The sequence below is a fragment of the Amblyomma maculatum genome, chromosome 1 (genome assembly GCF_055883805.1).
Source record: "Amblyomma maculatum isolate TAMU_Amacu chromosome 1, ASM5588380v1, whole genome shotgun sequence".
NCBI lineage: Eukaryota > Metazoa > Arthropoda > Arachnida > Ixodida > Ixodidae > Amblyomma > Amblyomma maculatum.
The window spans coordinates 272,507,644-272,528,144 of record NC_139344.1 but is presented as its reverse complement, the minus strand read 5'-3'; the positions used below and the strand labels follow the sequence as shown (position 1 = coordinate 272,528,144).

General features: G+C 45.2%; 2 protein-coding genes across 7 annotated transcripts in view; one reads left to right on the top strand and one right to left on the bottom strand.

The window, feature by feature from the left end:
• ApepP (Aminopeptidase P) overlaps positions 1 to 15,379 on the top strand; it is a 45,503-nt gene extending 30,124 nt beyond the window's left edge. For all 5 annotated transcript variants that reach the window (XM_084591260.1, XM_084591259.1, XM_084591261.1 and 2 more), the window contains 3 exons: positions 4,302 to 4,373; positions 4,440 to 4,615; positions 14,167 to 15,379. In XM_084591260.1, coding sequence (XP_084447386.1) covers positions 4,302 to 4,373; positions 4,440 to 4,615; positions 14,167 to 14,286 — 368 coding nt within the window. In that variant the 3' untranslated portion in view covers positions 14,287 to 15,379. The remainder of the gene's footprint in view (positions 1 to 4,301; positions 4,374 to 4,439; positions 4,616 to 14,166) is intronic.
• A 3,524-nt stretch (positions 15,380 to 18,903) lies between these two features.
• LOC146206533 (uncharacterized) overlaps positions 18,904 to 20,501 on the bottom strand; it is a 29,349-nt gene continuing 27,751 nt past the window's right edge. The window contains exon 10 of one of the 2 annotated variants that reach the window (XM_084591256.1): positions 18,904 to 19,748. In XM_084591256.1, the coding sequence (XP_084447382.1) occupies positions 19,694 to 19,748 (55 nt within the window). In that variant the 3' untranslated portion in view covers positions 18,904 to 19,693. The remainder of the gene's footprint in view (positions 19,749 to 20,501) is intronic. The other variant, XM_084591258.1, reaches the window with a different exon arrangement.

The following is a 20,501-nucleotide window of genomic DNA, read 5'->3' as shown; positions in this document are numbered from 1 at the left end:
AAGAGTATCTATGTATTCACATTCACTTGCCATACAGACTCTTACTCATACATGCATTATGAATGTATTCTACTAGCAGATAATAGAGGAAACATATGCCACATACATTCGTATACAACCATGCACCAGCTAAGACATGTGGAGCTTTTCTTATTGCAAGGCACAACGAAGGTAGTCAGGTGCAAAACATGCAGCACATCAGTCATACAAAAGCAAGTGATGCTAGAAAAATATGATCAAAACCGTGTTTTCTTAAGGTATTTTTTTCATTTGCCTTTGTTAATCTTGTTTATGTCAGTATTTTTTTTTTGTAAGAAGTTCAAATAAGCAGGCATGTTCTAGTGCGGTATGTATAGGTACTGAATAACATATGTGATCTTCGTAAACAAGTTTTCGATGCTTAATAAATGCTATGGTAAGGATATGTTTGTATGCAGATTGTCCACTTAAAAAATAATAGTGCAATCCTCCAAGTTGACATTTGCTTGTTGCATTGTAGCTGCTACTAGGTCTATTTATTACAATTACTACATAGTATTTTTGCATGCAGGTATTGTTTGCAGAGCTTGTGATTTTATTTTTTAAGTTTTTATTCATTTTAATTTATAGAAACTTCTCTTCGCTGTCTCAATGGCAAAAGTCACTGTAACGAGTATCCTGAGCACCACCCATCTGTTTTGGAAGCGATCTTTAAGATAGTGATTTAATATAAACAAGTACTTTAAGATTAGTGCTGCATCTAGGGGCAGCAGCTGCATAGGCTGCGTAGGCACAGAAGCTTGTCACAAAGGTCTTTATGCATGCCAGCACTTTCTTTGATCTTGAGACAATGATGGAGGTCGTTGCACAGTCTAGAAAATCGCCCCTCTTTCTGGAAGTTTTCCAGAATCGTAGAGGATACAACGGATTCACATGCTACTCCATGCTACTCCATTCCTTGATCGAAATATTTGCAGTGTTGGTCGAAGAAATTTCTCTTGAATGTTTCTTCTCTATTAAGTGCTTCATTGTCCCCCTCATGTGTGGTTGCCATTCGACTATGCAGACACCGATGCATTTAGAGGGCCTTGGTGGTCACTGGAAAGTTTCTGTATCCGACATCTCAATAGGCTTTGCATGCTACACTCTCAGTGGGTGTAGGAAGCAGGCTTTAATGTAAGTCCTTGAACATTGTGTGCAGAAGTTTTGTGTCGCTGAACAGGGGCTGAAAACAACATATAAATACCTTGAAAATGCCAAAATGAGTGACAGATTCTTTTAAAGGGACAGTACACTGGCCAAAGTATGTCATGAGATTATGGTGGAGAAAAAAAGATTGTGCCTCATTTAGTACAAACCGAGCACTACAATATATATATATATATATATATATATATATATATATATATATATATATATAAATAAAAAAGAGGCTTTATAATTTTAATTTACCATTGAAAATCTCATAAAAACAACTGAGGCGCTATCTAGCGGAGAAACTCTATTACTCCCACGTGACTACGTCAGCAAAATACAGCTGATTTTCGTAAGTGCACACTGTCATTTTTTTATCTACGAGTGCTTGTCATTATTTATTATATTTTGCGCTCTCTACACTGTGTTCTAAAATAAAAACTAGCCCTCCTCTTTCACTGCGAGAGGGATGCTTCCAGGTTTTGCCACTAGGTGGCGCCAGTGTTTGGAATTCCGTGAATGAAGCGATGATAGTGCCCACAAAAAATTTCGTCGACGAGGTGTGCGTTATTGTGCCATAACAGCCTTGAGTGTGACACTGAAAAGGACGTTACTCTAAGCAGAAAAAAAAAATCTAATTACTGTCTGGCGAGTGAAATGGATATTTGTTTTCAGCAAGTCTTTTTTGTCGACCACCAGCCGCCATTGCAGTCGCTGCTCATGGTTTCCAGCATCTGACTACTTAAGAACGGGCGCATGCTCCGATCGAAAAATTCTCAGTAAAACGTTTTCGATATCAATCGTTACATTGCGCCAAAAAAAAATTTGCAACCTAACTTCCAGTGTTCTGTCCCTGACTCTGCAGCACTTCCAACAGCAAAATTCAGTGAATGGCATCTACATGGAACAAGAAATGCGCTGGAAGTAGGCTCGAGATGACATGCACCCTCCTACTTTTTTCTCCTCCTCTCCTGTTTGTGTCAGTGTCGTAGCCTTGGTCACAGCGGCCTTCAATTTTGATTCCCATCTCTTAAAGCACTGATAAAACTCTCAATAAGGCCCATTCCACTGGCACCTGTGACTAGTTTAACCCTGGTGAAAAGTCCATGGACATGGTCCTTGCCATTATTTGTATCCAAAAAATGAACGGTTTGGTTTGGTTTGTGGGGTTTAACTTCCCAAAGCAACTCAGGCTATGAGAGACGTCGTAGTGGAAGACTCCAGAAATTTCGACCACCTGGGGTTCTTTAAGTGCACTGACATCTCACAGCACACGGGTGCCTTGCTTTTCGCCTCCATCGAAAAGCGGCTGTCGTGGCGGAGATTCGATCCCGCGTCCTTGGGAACAGTAGTCGAGTGCCGTAACCACTGCGCCACCCCGGTGGGGTAAAAAATGAACGGTAATAAACATTAAATTCATGTGGCTAATGTTAAGCGTGTGGAATAGTACTTCACACCTTTGCACCTTCCTGAGACGTGCTTGATTCTTTGCCATCACATCAGTTACTTGATTCTGAATTGTTTTTCTCTAATGCTGACCTGCCGCATCATGGTGCTTCTTCATGACCTGATCACATCTATTAATAAGCTTGACTGCTCTTAGATAGTTTTTATTGTTTTCTCTGGAAACCCAATCTGAAGAGCCATTAACGGCCATGCTGTGCCTAGAGAGAAAAATAGCCATCTTGATCAGGCACTCTGGAATGCTCTTCAAGAGCTCTTTCTTGTGACCCATGACGAGTTCACATTCCTTGTGATTGTATTTGCTGTGCCTCATTCTGAGACTTTTTTCTGTTCGAGCTTGATATGGGGTGAAATTATTTGACTTCTCACGGCTTGCAAGAATCTGTGCCTGTGGCTCCAATCTTTGAATCCTCTGGTTGCCAATAATGACTGCAACACAATACTGAGCTGCAGATGTAAATAACAGAGCCACTTCAGAACCTTGCTGCCATCAAGGTGGCATTCGTGAAACTTGGTAAAAAGATTATGGTTATGCTCACCAAAGGGAAAAAGACGTTTGAGCAGGGATAGGGATGGACGGAAAATTTTACTTCGGAAAACCATGCCGAGCCCTATTTTTCGATGAAAAACCCAGGGCTGGACAAATCGGTGCCAACTTCTTGATGGCGCCGTGTGCAGCAACACTGGTTGCCCACCTCTAAAGCTAGCACTTGTACCAACCACTCGCTTCTATTACTACAAATAACAGCCAAAACTGGTCAGCATTGTTTCTATGGCAACTTTGTTGATGACATCATCATTGGTAGAGAGTACGGGAAATGTGTGTCATCCGGGCATTTGAGAGAAAATGTCTTGGGGCACGTTGGACATAATGAACACAAAGCAATGAAAAAATCTAGTTCTGTAGACGCATGTGGACAGTCATCTCTGAAGAAGTGCAAAACTTGAGTACAAGGGAAGAGAGACGACGAAAAGTACATTTATTTTGCCATTTCTGTTCTTGTACTTAAGACTATCGAATATTCTGAAAAAAATTTACCTCCAGTGTCGAATTTTTTGACACGCTAGCGCTCAGTGCAATACCCGAACGGCAAAAACAGTCAAAGGGTTAAATTCTACAGTTCGAAGATGACTGCAGTCTAATTTAATTTGCCTGTTTGTCCTTTGTATTACAAATGGACATTGCACAAAATTGCATTTAGAAGCTGCCACCCAGATCACTGAGTTTTGTATAATTGTTACATAATGTAGGTAGCTTATATGACAACTTTTTGCAAAGTTTTGTTTCCAGAGTTGGCTGTTAAATCAGGCTTTTTTCTTTTTTTTTTTAGGCCAGCAAGAACACTTGATGAGTTTGGCCAATTAGCTAACTTTTTACCAAGAAAGCTTTCTTTTTTAGCATTGAACTGGACTTTTTCAGTTTTTCAGTTTCGTGGAGATCGTAGTGAAATGCACCAGGTGTGAAATGCAGTTGAAATTTTGATTTGGTGCTTCATGCCAGTAATAAGGTGTTTTGCCCAGCTGCCCCACTACTTCCCCATTTCCAGGTTATTTAGGGCATTTTCTATGCAGTGACAGACATTTAAAAGTGTTACTTTTTGACTGCTCACAAGTGCCATTTATGGTTGTAAAAGTCAATGCAACGCCTTGCTTCCTTTATGCAGGACCAATGGGGATAAGCTGGATGCCACACCCCAATGACCCTGGCCTCCAAGAAGGAATGATTCTATCCATTGGTAAGTATGTACGTGATAATGGTAGAGGAATGCGTTGTACTTGAACAACTTTGGCATTTCTTGCAGAGCCTGGCTACTATGAAGATGGCCAATTTGGAATTCGTATAGAGAACTTAGCCCTTGTTCGCAAGGCTGCAACAAAGTACAACTTCAAAGACAGAGGATTTCTGGCATTTGATTCTCTGACATTGGTCCCCATTCAGACAAAGATGCTGAACCCACTAATGCTCACTGCCGAAGAGGTAAGCATTGCCATGCTAACATCAGGGTGTCTAGCAACCGGGAAAACAGAGAATTGTGAGGGAAATTTCATGCACCGGGAAAAAATCTGGGAAATGTCAGGGAAACCATGAAAAATTTCGTCAAGTCAGGGAAAATAGCACGATATATTCTGCAGTGCATTTTCATTTTAACATGGTGCACAGCAAGTACGTTATTCATGCAGTTTTTTTTTTTTTTCCCCTGCTGAGCGCGCTGCCGCACTTAACACTTCCATGTCCGCAATCACCAACTCGGTACTGACGTCGCATTCCGCGCTGATGGCGAGGTGAAACTAGTTGGGGCGCTGACTTATCTGACGGAATGGATTTTGCGCCGGCTCTGCATAGAGTAGTACGCGGCAGCGGTGTCAACTCGCAGTGTACCATGGTTCGGGATGCGATTCGCGCTGTAATTTGAACCCGCGGTGTCATCATCGGCAACGTGGTTGACGTTCCCTGCACATCTAACAAGTCTGGCATCGGCTGTAACGCTTGTGGGCGGTGTCTTCTGGTTTTTGTTCCACGCCCATTTCTTACGGCTTCCAAAGGCTCGTTGCGTGCATGGTTACAATCTACTGTTTTTCGGCATCTCGATCGCAAGGAAAAACTGCACAGAGCTGTGCATCGAGAAGAAACACTAGCGCCAACGCGAGACGCGATTGAAGCGGCAGCGACGGCGGCGAATGCAAAAGAGAAAAGAAAAAAAAATGACATGCCGATCATGCCGGCCAATGGGAGACTCTGAACGGCGTGCTTGAAAAGCGCACCGCATGAGAGCTAATCAGAGACCATAAACGGTCTTCGGAAAACAGCCGTGCACAGCCAGTCCACTTGAGCGAAGCCATTTTGAGATGGCAAAACTTCCGCACAAAGAAAACAGTTTCAAACCAAGCCTAAAAGCCCGTTCACATTTGCGACTAGCAGCGATTGCGCGACCGTTTTGTTCGAAAAGTGACAGTCGCAAATGGTCGCATCGGTCGAAAAGCGACTGCCGCGGGGTGATCGGGCACTGCTTGAATTTCCAGTCGCGCGACTACTAGTCGCAAACCATTTCACCAATCAGCGAGGTCCCGGAGTACTCGATTGAGTACCTTCTCAATGCAATTAAAGAATGCCCCTACCTTTTCAATAAACTGCACCCGGAATTCAAAGGCAGGGAGCAGGATTATGGCCTGGGAGGAGATTGGAAAGATATTTGGACTATCCGGTAAGTACGATGAACTTTGAGAAATCGGTTTTTCACGCAGGCGCAACATTTTATATTGACAGCACGGTGATTGACACCGTCTATTCATCGTCGGCATTCTCCTGGAAACACAAGAGCGCGGCATGCGCACGGGCTCGCCTGAAAAAGCTGAACTGTCTGGCAAGCGGCTGCTACCGACGTTCGCTGTCATCGCCCAGCAGCTCTCCTACTCCCAACTCGTTCGGAACCAGAACAGAACGAGAAGGCGACAGTCGCAAGTGTAAACATCGGTAGTGGCGAGCTCCTCTCTCCGGTCGCACAACCTCATCTAGTGTGAATAGACCTTAAGATGGCGGCGATCGGCCGGCTGCAACGCCCGCGGCGCGCGCGGGAATTTCGAACTAATTTCCTCTTTTCGGGGGGCATTTCGTGGCTGCCGTGACTGGTTTTGAAAGTCGATTTTATCGGATTTCCTGACCGAATTTAGCGTTAATAATTTGATCAAAATAGCTCTTTGGGCCATTTGGTTCATACTTAGCACATAAAAAGACCAGCACAAACGTGGACAATGGAACACAAAACGACAAGACTGCGCTCTCAGCGCTCGAAAGGATAAACATTCCGAAAATGAGTTATTCTCAAAATCGATTTTTGACCATTTTCGACAGTTGTAAGATTCGCTTCTCCCCTTAATTAACTCTACGACTGTTATATTTAAGAATTTTTGCTACTGCAAGTCTTCAACTAATTTTATTTTCCAGGTGATTACACATTTATCAACAATCTGAAAGTTTGCAACTTAGACGCAGTTTCTTTAAATGGCTGCGGGTGCCGCCACTATTATCCCCCTAGGGTGCCTCGTATCGAGGCACCCTATATATACACCCGAATTGTGACCAATCAAAATCTCCTTTCTTTGATACATTCGGACTATAGGAAGTTCGCAACTGGTAGTATCAAAGAGCTGTGCTGCTGAGGCTGGCATCAGTGCGCTTTTAATTTTCAGTAAACATTTGATGTTTTTACAGGCCATTAACACTAATAGCAACCTTTCAGTATTGTAAATTGTAGAATATGATTAATAAATAGCATTTTGTTGGAAATTATTCGTCTGTGCTCATTATCATCAGCAGCTACATTTTTGAGCCTCTTCACTCGTCAGGGAATTTGAACTGAAATAGTTGGGGGAAACCTGGAAAAGTCAGGGATTTTGAAAATAGTGATTTGCTAGACACCATGAACATAATCCTTGTACAGTAAAATCTTGTTAATTAGGATAATTCGAACTAGGATTGTGGTCTTAGCTGATGGCCATGTAAAGGCCGACCCACATGGAGCGATTTTCCCGTGGCAAACCTTGCGAACTGCCGCCCGGTGGCCGCGAACGGCCGCCGGCGGTCGTTCGCCGGCTATCAAGCCGGGCCAGATATTTTCGCCGGTGGCCGGGCGCGACCTCCGTGAGATGGCAGCACTTGCTGCCGCTCCACTCCGGCTGCAGCTCCGAGTCGTGCGCATCGACGATGCGCAAAACTTTACAAAAGTGTGCTAAAGTTTGTTGTACCCGTAAATAATAAGTGAAATGTCAACACTGAATCCTTCCTGAGGATCTCTGAGCCGTACCGAGTGGCTGATATAGAAGTGACAGCTGCGATGCAAGCAAGGTTCTGCTCACAACCAGCTGTCGCCACTGCGGCACGGCTGCTCCGGTCCGCTTGCACGCCACCTCCGATAAAAGGTGGAGCCGAAGTTAATCATATTTTGCTTTTATTGTTAGAGAATGGGGTTGAGAATTAGGCAGTTCTATGAGTAGACCATTTACTATATATAGCATGAAGGAATTTCATAGTACTGTTTCATGTACTGCACCATCGATGCGAAACAAAATATAGGCCTAGCGACGACTAGGGAGCAGCGCACGGCAGAGCACTGTCGTCCGCCGTGCCAGCGGGCGGCACTGCTTTGGTAAGGTCCCGCCATAAGGTGCTGTAAGCATTGCGATGTTGCCTACTCTGATGATACAGCTGAAGCGGGAGCTTTTTCGACATTCCGCTCAAGACTGGCTCAAACCCTGCTTCAGAGAGACGCGCCTGCAATACACGTTTGCTACGTGTCGGACGTACACTCGGAGGCAGTATACGAGCGCAGTCAGGCGCAATTTGAGACGCTGCCTATTTTATGCGTTGCTCTTGAAATGTCATTTAGTGTGAAAAGTGCGCGGTTGAATCGGACCCAGGTCGAGTGTTTTCTCAATCGGGCGCCGATGCGCCGATGCTGCTGATGCCGGCAGTTTTTCACTGCATGTGGTTCGGCACGGCGACAGTGCGTCGGCGTTAGCCGCGCCGCATGAAGTTCGCAGGGGAAAGTTCGCTCCATGTGGTTGGCCGTTAAGTCTGTGGTGCCGGGCGCTTGTTAAAGGGAAGCTGAAACAGTTTTCAAATTGCATAAAATTCAATGGTTGGAAAGAAGAGGATTTATTAATCATTTGTGTCAATTTTTCTGAATTCTGTCAATAAAAAAAGACTAAATCGTTTGTTAAAAATGCGCCGCGGGCACGCCCTCTTCACTGCCGGGAGCGGTGGTGGCGGGCTGGGGAACAGGCGGATGTGACGTCAATTGCAAAATGCAGGCCGGCGTCGCGTTTTGCACGCTTGCTTTGTTCTATCCCGCGCTTTAGTGATTGACGGATCAACGTAATCTGCTGCTGGTGCCATTTGTTTTCTCCAGTTCGGTCATTCTGTACCCCTGAAGGTTCTGCGTGTTAAAACATTACGCGAGGTCAACCAGCAGATATGCAGCTGTTGCGAAGTGATTTTCCGCACCCTTCGATGCCCTCCGACTGTGAAAAAAATTTTCTTCATGTCATTAAAAACAGTCTTGCGAGTGCGTGAAGCGACCAGTGGCTATCAGCACGGCTTTCCGTTGTGTAAACATTAGTGGTCCAGGCGACAGGGTGCTTATAGTTTCCCAGAGGATAAGAAACTTTCAGCGCAATGGGTCTCTGTCATGAAAAGGAAAACTTTCTTGCCTTTGGAATGTGCTTTGTTTTGCCCTGATAATTTTCGTGCGGATGACGATCATCGAATCTCGGCAGCGATTGCGGCCACTTGGGATCCCAATTAAATCAGTGCAATTGAAGCCCGGTGCTGTTCTCTCATTGTTCCCGCACCTAATTAGGTTAATACCATTGTTGCACGGCTGGCTTCACCGTCGTTACGCTGAGGATACCGAACTTAAAACGCGATTCGCTGCTCACTTGTTACACAACTCGCCGCCGTTATAGACTAGGTCAAGAATTACCAATCAGGTACAGCAAACAAAATGCATGATCGGTAGAATGAAGCTGCATTTGCAGTAGTCATTTATAACACAGTGTCAGCAATGCCGTGCTGCTCGTGCAACAATAGTGCGCTCAAGCATCGTCCGAAAGGCAGCACTGCCTCCATATGCCGCGCCGGCCGCGCCTTCCGCAGCTGTCCATGTATCCCTTGCGCTAACATTACGAAAGCTTGTTCAAATGTATTATCTTAAATAATGAGCCTAGGTGTAATGGAATGTCAAAAATTAACCCCTATTGAGGATAGCTGACCCTTACTGAGATGCTGGTAGGAGTGATAACTGTGATACAAGCAAGTTTCTCTTCACAGCTGTGTAGCGGTACAGTCAAATCTCTATATAACAAATCTCATGGGACCGCAAAAAATCATTCGTTATTTTGAAATATCGTTGTAATGAAAAACGTGCGATTATAAGCCAGTGGTCAAACCTACGTATGCAAATGACGTACCTGGCAGTGGGCTCGTGTGTAGAAAAGCTAAACCTCAAATGAAAATGTTGCACTAACTCCAAAGCTGATTTATTTGAAGAAATCAATTATTTTCTTCTGCCGCATGCAGCAAACACGACCTTGCACTACATTACACCACTACAGCATATACACATTCCACTTTGCGGAACACCTCGTCGCATGCGTGATTGCACCGAGCAATGAAATTACGGACTTTGTCCATGTGCAGAAAATAAGCAATAAAAAGATGAGTTCGATATGACCTCATCTTCAATGCCCCCTGAAGTTTGAAAATCTTGTCTCAGTCTTTCAAAATGATTGCGGCAGTCGATGGGGCAATGCTACCTGTCTGTAGAGGCTGAATCGCTTTTTCCCTGCATCGATTTCTTGCAGTGAAAGCGGTTGCGTTCATATCTTCTTGGCACTTCGCTGGCTAATATCATCGCTCTCGCACAAACTTCGCAATAAGTTAATCCGCGGCATAAAAAAAAATATATCTTCCAGCACGCTCAAACTACCGACCCTCGTTCGGCCTGCTGGCTACTGCGTAATAAACCATAGCTTCGTGGTGGCGCTAGGAGCTGGTACTAGATGTGCTGATGATGATAGCTACAGCCCACGGACCATACACACAGAAACGGCGGTTTCTGTTTCACGCGAGAGTTGCAAGCTGCGGCACTGTTAATTTTAGCTGAATTCGTAATACTGATGTTCCAAAATTATAGAAGAAATAAAATACGTTCGTTATTCTGAAAGATACGCTATTTTAAAATTCCTAATTCTGAAATATTTTTACATTGAAAACATAGCAAATCTGCCGGGGATTATTAAAAAATTCGTTAATGTGGTGCTCGTAGTAACAAGATTTCACTGTAGTGGCCGCGGTGCATTGCGGTTGATCCTATCTTACATTACATTAGCATACATTAGCTCCTCTGCTAAGGCGGCGCCGTAATGAATGATAGCTTCATTTCATTGTGAGACAAAGTGATATACAGTAGGGCAGTTCTATGAGTAGCTCGTTTACTACAGCGCTGCTCAATCCCCAAGCATTGTCTGCTGTTGCGTTGGTGCGAAATAATATAGGCCTAGTGACGACCAAGGAGTGCACTCTGCTAGAGAGCCCATTCCGGTAAGCTCGCTTCATCTGGCACTGCAGATGCTGCGAATCTGTCTGATTTCACAATGTGGCTGAAGCCGGACCATATTCGGTGTTGCGTTGAACGGCGCACCACGCCAACTAAGCTCCAAAGACTGGACGGGCTGCAGGTGCAGTACGCATGCGTTTGTCGTTGTGCCGTTGGGCGATACTCAGTTGTATAAACGCGCTGTGGATTAGGATTGCATCATATACAATGCCTATTCCTATTGTTGCTACTAAAACTAGCTTTAGTGTGTAAAGGGCAGTTGTTAAAGCGGGCCAGCTCTTGCGCTTTTTGACTCGCGCAAATGTGCTGACTTTGCTTTCGCTGTCGACGTACTTGAAAGAGTCTTTCGTAGCTCCGTTTCTTTTTTCTTTTTTCGGAACTGCTGGTTGCTCGAACGCTTACCGTAAATGTTCAAGGTGTTTTACGTTGTTCGAATAATCAATAACATCTTGAATCGAACTGTCAAGTCACCCGAAGCAATGCGCACGTAGCAACACCACCGGCACTGGCCTGGCATACCACGAATGATGTCATGATGGGCCTGGCCAATTCAGCAGCGTTTGCTTGGAGGGCGGACTCGCTGGTGCTCGTTTTCTTGTAAAAACTGCTGTTTGCGTTCATTTCTGCCATTTTTAAGTATGACAGTCAAAACCTACAAAATTTCGCACAGAACTCATTTTTTGGTGAGAAACTTTTCAACTTCCCTTTAAGTCATTCATGACCTGATTCGTACTGGCTAATTTCGGTGGGGGTGTCATAGACCTCTCCGAACCTGAATTGCATGGAACACTGGTGCCCACACACTTTTGTAGCAGGCGCAACAATGATTGGAAGCCCCTCATATCTCAAGTACAGCTCGGTTGCATAGTTTTGGTCTCACTTTCTTATTAATGCCACCCTGCGGTGGCGATCGGAATAGAGCACATTGGCCAGCCATGCCATTTCGAACGCTGCTTGGTGGGTCATTATTCTTTTATTTTTATTTTGGGACGGCATCATGCTGTCCTTACATCTACGCAGTGCCCTTGCTTGCATCTGTATGCAATGTTGTCGTAATTGAAGGAGGCCTAGTGACCGCGGGCGCCGCCTCTGTTTATTAAGAGGGTGGCAATTGGAAGGCACCTGCGGCTAATCAGCTGGTGAAGTGGACTGATGCAGAAGTGGAAGCACTGCTCCATCCTGCTCCAAAACAGAATATTGCTCCAAACGGCTGCCACGATGTAACACTTCTTGCGTTGTGCTTAATACAGATAAAATTTTTGAAACCTACGGGAGCGTGGAGCATAATAAATATCTGATTGCAAGTAAACTTACTATGGGCCAAAAGCAATTGAAGGGAATTGCAAGAAAATGCTCAGTGCATCTGACATAGCAACTTCTCCTAGCCCTTTGAATCACTAGTGGAGAGAGAAGCGAGAGCAGCAAGCGAAGCAGATAGTGTAAACGTGCTGTTAGGAAATTTGTCTGGCTGCAAAAAAAGTACACAAGTTGTTCTAATACTTTTACTGTGAAAACAAACTGGTACTTCAAATCGACCCCTTTGTCCATTACAAACATGCTTGAAACGTTACGGGGTGGTATGCCAAAGGTGCTGATCACTAGAAAAGTGAAGTAAAAGAAGTTGAAGGGTTAAAAGGCCACCCTTGATTGCCATCTATCCTTCCTGAGGCACTACCGACCAGCGCTTGGGAATTTGTCACCAGAGGCATAGGATCAGAAAGGATATCGCAAGATAGAGAGCAGGAATATGCTGCTAATCATCTAGTGGCACTGTGTGAGCGTGTAAAAGTAGTAGACTCTACGTTTGCATCTGTCAAGTCAAAATAGGCAAAACCTTTAGGTCAAACATGATGTTCAGTTATGGGGTAAAAAGAATTACAGTCACTGACTAAGTCAACTGGTCGGTGACTGCAATTCTTTCTACCCTACTACCATGCCTGACCCCCTACTACTATGCCTGACCAGACAAACCTTCGTCGAACGCCCCGCCGGGTTGGCGCAGTGGTTATGGCGCTCGACTACTGTGTCCAAGGAAGCGGGATCGAATTCCGGCCTCGGTCGCTGCGTTTCGATGGAGGTGTCCGTGTGCTGTGCGATGTCAGTGCACGTTAAAGAACCCCAGGTGGTCGAAATTTCCGGAGTCCTTAACTACGGCGTCTCTCATAGCCTGAGTCGCTTTGGGACGTTAAACCCCACAAACCAACCAACCAACCAACCAACCTTCGTCGAACTCTTGACTTAGTGTTCAGTTATAAAGTGCACAAGCAGGCATTCCATTCGCCGCTAGTTTATTGCTAATTGTTCCTTTGGCCTGCATCTATTATTTTAAACGTCTTTACATGTTTTGACCGTTTGCGTGCATTATTGGAAAAGCATTTAATGTTGCACAAAAAGGAATCATATTGTAGATTTTGTGTGTCAGGAATAGAAGACTACAATTATCAAAGGTGGTTGGCCTAAGAAATGTGCTCTAAAACAATCTTATTTCTCCAAGACTCTCCTTTCATTGCTCCAAAGCTGCTCCAAAACGGCAATATTACTGCTCCCTGAGCTGCTCCAAAATGCTCCAGCCTGTTTCCACCCCCGCTGGTGGCGTGATGCTGCCACCTGGATTCTGGGCCTGCTCGCAAATTAGCAACCATTTGAGCTTGTCCGCTCATGCTCCTCGCTTCGACCTTTTCGTCAACTGCGTTGTTGGCGATAGCAGTGGGGCTACACATTCACATCAGTTTGGGAAAAGACACCAGTGATACTACATCAGATTATGAAAAAGGTAGCGAGGCGTTTACGATTTTGGTGCAGTTCTTTGACGTTACCGACAGGGTCAGCAAATCGGAGCACTTGACTGGTGAAATCGGAAAAAACTATCGCTGTCACTTGGGTTTCATCTCATAAGCAGACAACCATCATACAATTAGATACAATAACTGTGATGCCAATGGTTTTTGGCAGCTTTATTTTGTTTTTTTTTTTTTGTGTGTGTGTGGCTATTTGATAATTCGAACATTTTTTCTGGTCTCTTGGAGACCAAATTACGAGATTTACTGAAAACGGGCACAATGAAAGTAACGTTGAGGGGGATGAATACAAAATTTAAAGCCAAAAGTCACAAGCCAGTCAACTTGCCCTGGTTCTGTTGGTTGAAATGTCAGCCAGTCAACCAATAGGAGCAGGGCTAATTGATCGGTTTGTGGCTGGTTTTGTGATGTGATCTTTGAGTAATTTGGCTTCAGGTATTGCTTGACGCACCTACACAAATCTTTCCATGCTATTTTTCTGACTCCAAAACTAAGCTGCTTCATTGTTGGAATTTCCGGATGCAGAGTCAGTCTGGGAATTGAGCACGAAGTGCAGACATAGGGAAACAAAAGAGGAGAAGGAACAGGCTTGACTGAGATTCTGTGATGTGTTCCAGGTGGAATGGCTCGACACATACCACCAGGCCTGTCGGGATGTCATTGGCCGAGCACTAGAAGAGCAGGGTCGTGACCTTGCGCTGCAGTGGTTGCTTCGGGAGACCCAGCCATTGGGCTAAGAAGAGGAATGCATGGGAGCATGTTGTCCCCACCTCTGTGTTCGGTATTGTGCCAAAGGGGTAGTCTTGGAGACAGGGTTTAAGTTTTCTTGTTCATGCGAATCGTCCATCACCCGCCATCCCCATTGCGTGCATTTAGCGAGTGGCCCACTTCTTGGGACAGTCTTGTTTCTGTATTCTCTTGCCAGCCCACCCTGTTTCTGAGGTGGAGGGGCATGTGCTGCTCAGCAGCCATTGCTGCTTTACATCTCCCTTGTGCACAAAAGGCACTGGTGTGTACTGGAAGAGTTGGGTACCATTTCCCGCGAACACCTGACCATATGTCAAAAAGCAACAGCGAGGGCGTACCAGAGCTTTTGGTGTTGGTCATGTTCTTTGGGAACGGGAGAGAAGTGACGCTTGACCAGTGTGTGCGCAGATTGCCTCTCTTTCTTTCCAAAGGTCTGTCGGGAGTAACATGTCTAGATGGGAGGATGTGATAACAGAACATTTTTTTTTTTCTGTCGGGTTTCCTAGAAACCCCAGGAGCATTCATTGTTAGTGATGTCCAGTAGGTCCCTGCAACAGGGCATCCGGGCACTGTTGAGCCTGGCTCGGCATTTGCACAAACTGCAGTCGTTTTGTATGTCCTGATTTTAGGATTTCTACATGTCTTGCCATTTTTGCTGACAAAACCCTGGGCTTGAAGGAATGCTGCTCATTTTGTTTTGGTCCTTTGGCAGGAATTCTTTTTTTTTTTCCCCAACAAGGCCAAAACAAAAATGGACAGATCCAGCAAAGCAAGTTTGTGTGCAGAATGTGGAACAAATCAAATGACATTGGTTCAATCCACTGGGTTATAACAGTGACCCAGAGCAATAAGGGGTCTGTCTGGTTCTTGGCCAGGCGGCAATAGCCAAGCTTATGGCCCTGAAGTCAGAAGCAAAGTGTGGACTTCCCTTGGGTTTTGCAATGCGTAATGGCATTAATGCAAAGCAGTACTATAAATACTGCCAAATGTTAGATGACATTGTTGACAAAGCACCGTAAAACGGGAATATTGCACTGTGGCATATATGCAGACTTGACACTTTTTTTTTTTTCTTCTTTTTAACTGCTGGGCTTGCATCAAAATGCATCCTGCTGTGTATTGGTCATATACAAGCTTCAGCTGTGGAGCCTTGTGCTGCATCTGTTATTTTCTTATTATTGTGGTGGATTGTGTGTTTCATTCTGCCAGTCATGCTACTTTCAGGTGCATGTCTCTTGCCGAGTCTGTCTGAGTGCAGACAAATTGTGGCTACGTGCATTTTTGAAACTTGTGCGTTTTGCTAGCTCGAAGCACACTGTGTGTGTGTGCTTTTCTCCATGCAATTTCACAAGGAGCCCATGAAAGTGCATGCATGTACAGTTACGTTGTCAGTTTGTGTGCCATGGTTATATTTTATAGGTGACAGGCCGAATTTATGTTGTTAGTCAAAAACACTGGCCTGTAGACTTGATTATACATGCATTAGACTTTGCACATTTTCACTGCACAGTGACATTTTGTGCTGTGAGCGTCTTTCCATACTTGGGCATTGCTTTTAGATATTTTTTTTTAATTTATTTAAGAACAGTCAGTGTATTTTATTTTTTTGTGAAGACATTCCATTCTGTATGGTTTTTTAGAAGTGTGCAGTCAGGCTACGTGGGTAGAAAATGCTTGACCATTGGCCTTTTTCTTTTTTGTGGTTTCTGGCCTGTATTCTGCAAGGTGATGTGGTTTTGTTGATCACTGTCGACCCTGAGACAGTTTGTCAGCAAGTAAGTCATTCAAGTGTGGCGTGATTGAGCTAGTCAGTGGTGCGCTAAAGGGAGCAGCTGTGTCACAAGAGTATTTTCACGGGTCACTTTGCCAAATATCCTGCAAGGTATGGGCCAAAAACTGCTGCGGAGGGAGGGCAGGCATACACAGCCGATTGGTGTGACATTAAGAGACGTTATTTTTTATACCTGCAAGGAGCTGCGTTTTCACATGGATAACCTGCCTGTGGTCGCTCTGGCCCTGCTTGTTTCAAACACACTACCTCTGATCTTCTTGTAGCAGTGCTGTCTGCCATTTGGGACAAGCTGTGTGGAAGGGTTCTTGGTTTCTCATCCCATCCCTTACGGGTACTAGCGGCCATTCAGAGCATCCTGAACCATGTGGAGGTAGGGTGAACACGCACAGCCCATCATGGGCTCTGGAATGGAGTGTGTCCTTTGGTGTTATGTGCATGACAGTGTGTTTCATGTGCATTCTCATTTGTTATCTAGCAATGTAGTGCCTTTTGTTTGCCAGCATTATCCTCGTGCAGTTCAACTGCCAACAGGTGCAGCAAAACTTTTAGAGCCTCAGATTAACAACTAAGGACCTCATTTGAGCTTTGAATCGCTACCTCGTCTAAGCAAGGCCTTTGCCTACTTTACCAGACTGTAGTGGTTTTTGTGAAACCATGCAGGGCAATATATGAGCCTCTATTTAAGGGCCATGTGGGCAGGACGCGTGTAATTTTTGACAACTGCTTCTTTTGAAACATTTACAGTTTGCTGGGTGACTGCAGCTCCCAAAATAAACACAGCGCTTCCTGCTGCATCTACCTCCAAATAGACTGACCGTCTGACTCCTCTGTGGAGTGTGGACGTGGTTCCTAGAAGCCTGGCTTTGGCCACTGCTTTCTGACAGATATACCTCGAGCAACGTAACTACCCTCATTTTGCGCGGACGCAGTCTTGCCAGATACCTCAGGCAGTTGGCGGCAGTCTTCTGAAATACCTCAGGCGTAGCCCATGTAATTTGTTGTGGGGTGGGTCATGGATGTTGTGGTACATAATGAGTACCCCCAGCAGCCATTAGCCACTGTGTGTGTGTGTGTGTGTGTGTGTCTCTCCCCCTGTGCCAATGATGCGGGCTGGGTACTTGTTAGCCTGTCGTGTTGTTTGAGGGGCCTTCCTGCTGGGAGCGCATGGGTGGGCCAAGCAACCGCACTACCTCTCTTCTCTCTCGGCGCATAGCTATTATATCCAGGGACGGAGACTGCAGTCACCCAGCAGTGTCCACGGTGTGCCCTCTGTGGTGTGATTTCTGCTGTGACCTTTTGAGTGTGCCCAGCTGTGTGCCGTCGACCGGGGTGGTTGGCTGGGCGTTTTCCCAGGGGCGGGGCCAAGCATCCGCTGCCTGGGGCATCGCTCCCGAGAGAAGGGCTGCTCATGCTCTCCTCTCTCTGTCCACCAAGCAGCTGACCATCAGTGTCTTCCAGCAGAAAAAACATGTTTCGTCTTGTTGCTGTTAGCGTGACGTAGAGACAAGGAAATCACCCGTAACGCATATCACACAGTGGAAAAGTGTACAAGACAGGAGCAATAATTGTGTTATCATTCAATGGAAATCAGTGTTGCGTGTTTGTTTGTATATTAAGAGCAGTCAAACTGCCGTAATTGTCGTCTTAGCTGAGCAGCCCCTGCAGACTGGGAGATGGAGCCCCCCCTCCCCCCCTTTCCTCGCCTTCCCTGCATCTTAATCCTGCAAAGCTGCCTCAGGCACTGTCCCTCTGGCCAGCCAGATCTGCTCCCCTTTTTGTAGTACGTCGGGTGGGACGTTAAAACCACATGCGACCAGCTTTTGTACGACTCTTCCCCTGCCACTTTTTCTGAAGGATGGTCCACGTGATGTATGCTCGTAAATGATGGAGCAAACATTTCGGCGCTTTGAGTTTGCCCTGCTCGTGACTCTCCCACTCTGTCAGTGGGTGGCCGTGTCGTAGTTTTTTGCTGTCGTCATGCTGTTGGTGTTGAGTGTGCGTTATTGCTCCAAATTGCTTCAGTTGTTCTTTCCACCCTGGTCACCAAAAGCCATCGGGCTGACTCTAGCTTTGTGGCTGTGCTGGGGCCCTGCCCCAAGTGCTGGTCCTTTGTTTCATTGTGCAGTGCAGCTTTGCACCATGGTGATTTTTTTCATGCTTGTGATCCACACCACCATTGGTAAACGGCAAAGGCTGTGTATGGGTTCTGTCATCAATGGATGTGAAAGACAATTGGTTGAGGGCAAATAAACCTTGCTACTGATAGCATGTGCTTTTGAAACATGCATGTATAAAGGCCAAATTTCTGAGTGTTTGAGCGCTAAAGAGGACTTTGTAAAAACATTGTGCCAAGATTTAGGCGCACTTGTATTGCAGGTTTATGTGCTCTGTTGCAGTGTTTGCCTGTTGCCACTGGAATGCTGGACAGAATTTGCAGCCACCTTGTACAGCTAACCATAGAAGGGCTTGAACTGTCAAACAGTTGCCCAAATAGCCACTGCTATGCTTCATGCAGTTTCAAAAAAACATGTTCCATTTGGCTTTTAAAGAACAAATTTGTTGCGTCTACATGATGGAGGGTTGCTTTGCCAGCCCTTACCAGTTTGCTGATCAGTGCTGTCACCATACTTTGGTGGTGCCCATTTTTGGTAGGGGCAAGGAAAAAAAGTCTATGCAGAGGTGATGGGTCTTCGCACAGCCAGTGACTCAAAGTCGTATTTAAAAAAAAAAAATTCATTTGCTGGATAAGCAATATTTCCTCCCCAGTGATGGAAATCTGTCATTTTGCTTTGTACAAATAACCAAGTGCTCTATGTTGAAATAAAGGATTTTATTGACGTAGCCAATGGCAATATCTGCATCATATTGTTTCTGCCACAAAAAAAGGATTTTGCAGACTGCTCAAGAGCAAACTTTATTGTAGATAGGAATGCACAGAATTTCCAGTAAAAGAACTTTTGGCACATTGAGAGGCACCTTGAGCCGCCTGCAGTAGGCACTCAGTTGTGTGTTCTAAAATTGCACTGCCAGAAAAGATGAAATAAAACTTGCACAGGGTAACATGCATGAAAATGAGTAGTACCTTATATACTTGCTGCTTTAACAGCTTGACATGTGCTGTAGAAAGGCCATTGTGTAGATAGGTAGACTAGCATAGCAGCCAAACATTAACATGATAACCTGGGTTGGACTAGAGCTCTCGGATGACTTGCATATGGTGCTTGTTACAGCTGCATTTATTTGCTCCCAAATTGGCACTTAAACACTTTCAAAAGCAGGCCTGAAAGGTTACTTCTGCAAGCAATGAAACTAGAAGATGGGCATAAGGCCTATTCTAGCAGACGAAAACCTCGGACACTGCAAGGCAGCGAAAGCTTGGCAACAATAAACCATGCTGTGGACAGCACTTGTATAATTTTGTGCAGTCCAGCAGCTACATTGTACATGAATCATAAATGGGTTAATCACTGCAGCAGGAAAGACAACATACAACGACAAGGTGCATGTATGTGTCTTTGCAAAGCAATACTACAATGCAACCTGTGCCATACATGTTGGTCCTGTGCACTGATTGTCAGAGGGTGAGGCATGCCATTGCTGAAGCCTTAGAGCTTTGGTTGTGCTTGTGATGACTCGAGGATGATGTCGTCCCGTTTTCTACTGACAAAAAAAAAAAAGTACAGAATTAGGGTGAAATCCTTTCATACAAGGGATGCCTGTAATAGTTTAGACCATGGTTAAATCAGGAAGGTGCAAAAATGTGGAAAATTTCAAAATGAACAGTAAAGTGCCAAGGTTTTAGTGCTAGTCATGCTTTGCAAGAATTTCTACACCACCTACTGAGCTTTGCTTCGCAGTGAACATTTTACGCCAAACACCCCCCATGGTGTGGCGGTTAAACAGATGCCACCAACAAAGATGATCGCAGTGATAACCAATGGCGGCACCATTCACTACCTTCTTTGCTGTAGCTCAAACTATCTTTGTGACTGTGTAGTGGGAATAGCTTGTCTGCACCCCTCTAGTTGGGGCACTGCTTGGAGCCAAAGGTCAAACAATGCTGCTACCCATAGTGAAAAGAGGAGGGTTAGCATACCTCCTCTCAAGCCTGCTTGGTCGTCGTTGCCCTGGGAAAGTGACCCTAGCTGCCCTCGCCTCGTGTCACCGGTGGCACCCACCATCAGCGCCCCAGTTACACGAAGTACAAATGAGATACACCGTGCAGACACGTGTTAGTTCATAATGTAACTTGAGGGCTGCGCGGACAGCTTGCTGATGGTATTTTGAATTTCAAAGTTCTCGGTGACAAGGTTATGAGATATCAGGATTTGGCGATATGCAATGCCAAATGTGCCTACTGCACAACATGAAAATTTTCTGCTTAACCAATATTTCGAGATATGAGAGCTCGAG